At 41.8% G+C, this 6,643-nt stretch overlaps 1 protein-coding gene across 1 annotated transcript; it reads right to left on the bottom strand.

Moving 5' to 3' along the window:
- Positions 1 to 930: 930 nt before the first annotated feature.
- LOC309569896 (proteinase-activated receptor 3-like) lies at positions 931 to 6,156 on the bottom strand. Its single transcript, XM_082275887.1, has 2 exons — positions 5,995 to 6,156; positions 931 to 2,199 (listed from the first exon to the last, which is right to left on the bottom strand). The coding sequence occupies exons 1-2, from the start codon at positions 6,047 to 6,049 to the stop codon at positions 1,112 to 1,114; spliced, it is 1,143 nt and encodes a 380-aa protein (XP_082132013.1). The 5' UTR covers positions 6,050 to 6,156; the 3' UTR covers positions 931 to 1,111.
- Positions 6,157 to 6,643: the final 487 nt, after the last annotated feature.

Below are 6,643 nucleotides of genomic sequence, written 5' to 3'. Positions count from 1 at the left end.
TACTTGTTTTACCAGTAACATTGCCACTGGGACAAGTAGGAAAATTCCATAGTGGGGTCAAATTCACCAAAAAAAACCCCACTATAGTTTGAATTATTCTCCATTCTAGCCAAAACTATAAGAGAAGGTTGTTGCTAGAATTCCACTTGAAGACATTTCTGGTTGCCAGAACTGCATTTTGCACATCATATGTGCTTTGCATGGCCTTACTGAGATAATACCCATTTGACAACAGTCTCAGGTGAGTGTTCTTTTGTTAATCAACTCTTGGACCTTCTCTACTTCCACAACTTTTTAACGCTGACCGTTTGCAGATAGTATAGTCAGTGGTGTATTTAGGTTTTGTGCTGCCCTAGGCCTTACTATGTTTGCGCATCCCCAAATTTAAATATGACCCACCCCTTCTTGTAAATGCCACACCCCCTTCCGGTTTATGACCCGCCCTGTCATCTGTACACCACAGACCACAACCACAGTCTATCGGTGCCCATCAGCATAGCTTTATCAGTTCCCATAAGTTCAGCCTCATCAGTGCCCATCAGTGCCGCCTCATTACTGCCCATTAGTGCAGCCTTATCAGTGCAACATATCAGTGTGCCCTCATCAGTGGCTATCAGTACAGCCCCATCATTGGCCACCAGTGTAGCCTATCAGTGCCCATTAGTGCAGCCTATCATACCAGCAGATAGCAGTGTGACTGTTTTATGGTGTGCCAGACTGATTTGCCTCCTGGACCCTGCCCTCTGGCCCAATTCATCCCATAATACTGGCACTAAACTAAAAGTGTAGCGTAAGCCAGCAGGGACCCTTTTCGCATGGGAGTCGGGAGGAGGCTGCTTTTTTTCATGTGGTGTGCAGCTTTTTTGCTGCCCCCCTGCAAAGTGCCGCCCTAGGCCTGGGGCTTGTCGGCCTAGGCCAAGATACAGCACTGAGTATAGTTACTATAAAGTGCATTATATTGTAATCTCTTCTATTCTTTCTGTTGTCGAAAAAAAATTATAATTGTGCAACATTACATGTTCTGTATGGCGTATTATACTTTTCAGAAATCTGCAAATGATCAGTAGATGGTGCAGTTACACCAAGAGTCACAGACCAGCTGATTTATCCTTTACAATCCCAAAAGTTTCATCTGTGTTTCATTAGACACCCTATTTATTTCAGAGTGGTTTTTGGATAGTTTTGTTATTTCAGACATAAGGAAATAGAGAAAAGGGTCTAGGCAGCTGTTCAAACTGCTGAAACACAATGCTATGAGATAGCTTCCATAAAGTTCATCCTTGTTACTGTAGTGATAACTGACTTGGTGAAGAATGAGAATGATATTACTGGGAGTAAAGCACAAGGCGAATATAAGCAGAAGCAGGACGGTTATTTTAAGGTACATGAATCGTTTCTGGTCTTCGGTTCCCAGAGTTCTTATGATGGAGAAATAACAGAAAATGATCATGGTGAAAGGAAGGAGATACCCAAACACAGCAAGTGATATAAAATAATAGAACTGAAATTTGTCAGCAGAAATTTTATATATGTCGTTGCATGATATAAGCTGAAGTTCCTTCAAGTTATATGTCTGCTGCTTTGTGAAAAATGGCGTCATGAACAGGAGAACAGTAATCCATACAAAGCAACACAAGAAAACAGCACAAGTCCGCTTAGGTAAACTCCGGTATATGAAGGGGTGGACAATGGCGACATAGCGGCTCACACTAATACACATGAGGAGCAGTATTGAGCAATACATGTTCCCATAGAAGCATATAGTCACAACACGGCACATTGCCTCACCAAATATCCAGTTGTTCCCATTCAGGTGATATGCCGCTTTGAAGGGCAGCATGAGGCAGAAAAATAAATCGGATATGGCCAAGTTGGTGTAAAATATTGCTGTGCACACAGTTCTGGTCTTTGAAAACAGCATCCATAAGCTGAGTGTGTTAGCAGGAATACCAATGAGTATGACTATGATGTATATGGATGGTATCAGCTTTGTACTTGTAGAGCTTCTTAAGTAAGCCAGAGTTGAATTGTTTACAATTGTCTGCTTGTCTGGCACAGCTTTCTGGATATTGGATGTTGTTGACTGCTCTTGATCATCAGTAATAATGGGAATTGGTTCGAAAGGTTGGAAATATCTTGCTCGAAAAGTCTTTGGATTTGCGATGTCTGTCTCATTCTCTGAAACCTTTGAGGAATTTTCTAAAAAAAATTGAAGATAAAAATATTATTAGTAATAACAGTAGTTATGTAGACGACAGCGGTGCAGTATGACAAAGGTTTTCCATTTTGTCTAATGCGCTGTGATATATGTATGCATATAAGAAAAGGTCACAAAACTTTTTCAACAAAAAATACTTTTTTCCTCCTGACAAAGTTCTGGACTATGAAGATCTTAGCTCTTGGTTGAAAACAAATACATAAAGTGGAACTAAACCTAATGATCTAACAGTTTCCCAAAGCAGTTACAGTCAAGGCATGCCTTGAATAATACCTGTCAATTTGCTTTTGCAAATGGCTGATGTCAAAACTGATCACATGTGCAGCACCGTGGCAACTGCAGATCAAACATAGGCTAAGATTGCAGCTTCTGTGGCTGTAAAATATCGTAGGGCGGTTTAGCTCCTTTTTAACCACTTTAGGTCTGCTCACATTGCTGCTACTGCGGCAATGTGGCTTGTTATCGCCCAGCGACTTAGTACTACGTCGCTGGACTCCTCCCCCTGTAGGTGGCGCTCGCGCGCCGCCGGAGGCGCGCTCCCGCTGTTTTCAGTCACAGCGGGAGTCGGGCCAGGGGAGGAGCGGTGGCGATCGCCGCTGCTCTTCCCCGATCGTCGGGGAATCGAGTGTGGAGATCCGCCCGCTTGTGTAAACAGAGCCGGCGGATCTCCTAAGTGACAGGCAGGGACAGATAGCATGGTTCAGCATAGCTGAACATGCGATCTGTCCCTGACTCACTCAGTCACCTCCCCCCACACACGTTAGTAAGCACCAGGCATACATTAACCCCTCCCTCTCCAATAAAATTAACCCCTTCCCTGCCAGTGTCATTTTTACAGTAACAGTGCATATATATAGCACTGATTACTGCAGTAATGTCACTGGTACCCCCAAAAGTGTCAAAAATGTCAGTCAAGGATCCGATCTGTTCGTCGCAATGTCGCAGTCCCGCAAAAAAAATCGCAGATCGCCGCCATTACTCGTTAAAAAAAAAACACCAAAAATGACAGAAATCTTTCCCTTAGTTAGTAAACGCAATAACTTTTGCACAAACCAATCAAAATACGCTTATTGTGATTTTTTTTACCAAACTTAGGTAGCAGAAAAACAAATTGGCCAAAAATTTTAAAAAAATTTGATTTTTACATTTTTTGGGGGGGGGAATTTCATATAAAAAAATGTTAAAAATATTGTTGTTTTTTCAAAATAAACGCTCTTTTTTTGTTTATAGCGCAAAAAGTAAAAATCACGCAGGTGATCAAATACCACCAAAAGAAAGCTCTGTTTGTGGGAAAAAAAGGACGTAAATTTCGTTTGGGTACGGCGTCGCTTGTCAGTTAAATTCGCACAGCGCCGAATCGCAAAAAGTGGCCCAGACGTAAGACAGCAAAATCCTCCAGTGGTAAAGTGGTTAAGAGAAGACCTGCACCCCCCCCCCCCCCCCCCATAGAGGACAGAGCCCAATGACCTCTATGGGGTGGTCGTATCGAAATGACTGCATGTCTGTTTCCATCCGATTGTCATCCGATCCAACCCACAAACATATCGCCATATGTCTGTTTTCAGCGGATTTTGTTGGATCGGATGCCGGAGGACAGTGGGTGGCCCGATCAAGTCTGCTTAAAAAATGTTTTTCAGGCGGATCTGATTGGTCCGTCATGTAAAAGGGACCTCACCTGTTATGCTGTGTTTTCTTAAAAATATGCAGTACACTGGGCACGGAATGGGCAAACTGCACAACAGGCTTGACAAGAGACACAGCAGTTTCCTCTCTGGCCATGGCTGACTCCCTGTCACTATACACAGGCCTTCTGGACATATTGTGGACACCTTATATTCACCAAGATATCTACCATTACCAAGGTCTGTTTTTGAGGCGTGTACAGTGGCCTATGATGACACAGTGGACTTATGCCTGACGAACTGCCCTATCCAGTATGAGAGTTGGCTACAACTGGCCTTAGTATTATTGTGTTTATCTTTGTATGCTTGTTTATATTTCTATGATAGAGCTTGGCTGTAGTCGTCTTCCTGATGAATCGGGCAGCGACCCGTAAAACCTGTCAAGGTCACAGCAAACAACCCATCACCCAATTATAGCAGGGATGATGAGGAAACAACCATACAGTATCATACAACTCTTTTTAATGTGTAATGTTTGTGAAAGTTTATGAGTCTTTTCACTATTTACATGTTTTTAATCTTTGTATAATAAATATTTGATATTTTATCATACCTAATGTGGTACTGCTAAAGTCCTTAATTTAGTTTCTATGGTTTTATTTTATGCAGCACACTCACCTGACCAGCAGATCCAGCGTTGTTTTGGAGTGATCTCTTGTCTGTGTCCCTCGCTGTCATCTTGGTCCTCCTGCTGGAGCAGGACATGTCATTTTGGCCCATGCCAAAATGGCTGTGAAGGGCAAGGCTGCCTGAACAAAAAAAAAAAAACAATAAATAACCCCCCCCCCCCCAACTCATAAAAAATCAGTGCCCGTTATGGCAGAGGGAGGGTAGGTAATTTCTTTGTAATCATTCATTGATGAATTTGTCATCTCATTGTTGACCAAGTTGAGGGCAAACAAAAGTGATCTCTCAGCAGTTTTGTTTTCGTGAAAGATCTGCTGTGTATGACAAGACATAGATAGATACCCTGATCATCTTTTAGCCCTGACAATCTCAGTGGGACTCAACAACCATTACATGTTTGTGGCTATAATTCTATTAGATTGTCTTCCTCCAGTCCTTGAGGAATGTATTTGAGCCTGAAAAATGTAATGCTTTTGCATAGTGAACTAAACTTAAAGGTGGCCGTTGACATTAAAAGAAGCCATGAGGATCAGCCTACCGCTGATTCTTTTGCTGTTCAGATTTGTCATGGTATAACATCCCCAGTTGTATTTTTTGGTTGCTGAGCACCCTTGGTAGTGGTCCTTTTTCAGAACAAAATAGTGATCAGATAGGTCAACAGAGCCAATCATAACAGTCATGAAGAAGGGTATATGTTGTATCAGAATGTCTGTAAATATACAAACATTTTTCTACCCAACCATAATTTGCTAGGGGTAGAATTTGACAGCATTACTTTGGACAAAAGATCATTCCTTTACCTAATTAATAATAGTTTTAACAGTGTGAACACTTCCACTTCCAGTGCCTAATGTTCTGATAAATTAAACTATGAACATATTTTTGTCGGCACAAAAAATATGACTTTAGTTTTAAAGCAATATTAAACCTTGGCAGTTTAAAAAAAAACAAAAAAACACTTGTAAGGCATTTGCATAATGTGCTAGTATGCATCGCAGTGGTGCGCTGTCACCACTGAGAGGGCTTCAATCTTCTCCTGGTCTTTCTTCTAGGTTCACGGCCTCCGGCTGTCTAAGTGGCTGAAGCCACAAGAATGATACCCTGCGCATGTGGGAACCCTCTGCTCTGGTACAAGGCTCTAAAGGTCCAGCACAGTATACCAGACCTTTAGCGTGCATGTGCCAGTGATGTCACCGGCCACAGCCACAGTGAGTATCTCCTAAATGGTGCACGTTTAGGAGATACTCATTTTACCTACAGGTAAGACTTATTTTAGGCTTATCTGTAGGTAAAATCACAAAGCGGACTTTACTATTGCTTTAACTAAGACTCCAACTTGAAAGACTTGATTATCTAGTTTTATGATATCATGCAACCTTATACGATGGAACAGCTGCAAATTGCCAAACCCTTTCCTGTGTCTAACTATTACACATAAATATATATGTAAAAAGTTCCTGTACTCACCGATCAGACAGAGCGTAGACTCTGAGAAAAGAATCAGAACTAGCAGGATCTTCATTTTCAGACTCCGGGTTCAGTTCATGCTATGTGTATTGCTGTGCTCCTAATAGCAGGCAGTGCTGCACCCTCAATGGCTCCATGACAAATGTGTGGTCACATACAAGGGCAGGAGCTCCTGGGCTCTGTAACTCCTTTCCTCCTCCTTTCAGAGAATGACGCAGTGTACATGACTGGACAAGGCTGCCGGAAGAAGGGAACTTTACACAAATGCTTCTTAACTCTTCAAAGTGATACAGTTTTTCAAGCGATAGGAAAACTATGAGGACTGCATAGTGTTATTCACTGAGAGCAGAATATTGGGAACAATTTAGGGCATAACTTGAGGTTGGTTGTACACCAATAAACAGATTCAGTTTTGATTCAGCTTTATTTCAGTCTCTGTATGTATGTGCCAAGGACTTCACCAGAATGCCACTGTTGTCTGAGCGGGTTGCAAAGGTTGACAATTTTTTTTTTTACAATGATAAGCTGACAGTTCTTTGCATTTCTTGTAGATTTTATAGCTGTGAAAGACAAACAGCAATAGGTTGACCAAACGTGTACAGAAAAGGAAGTGAAGTGGTAACAAGTCTTATATAGCGTTTTATGGGTT

This window comes from Pelophylax lessonae, assembly GCF_965119305.1.
Source record: "Pelophylax lessonae genome assembly, chromosome: 1".
Classification (NCBI taxonomy): Eukaryota; Metazoa; Chordata; class Amphibia; order Anura; family Ranidae; genus Pelophylax; species Pelophylax lessonae.
Note: the sequence above shows the minus strand (reverse complement) of the source record. Positions and strands in the feature narration are given on the sequence as shown.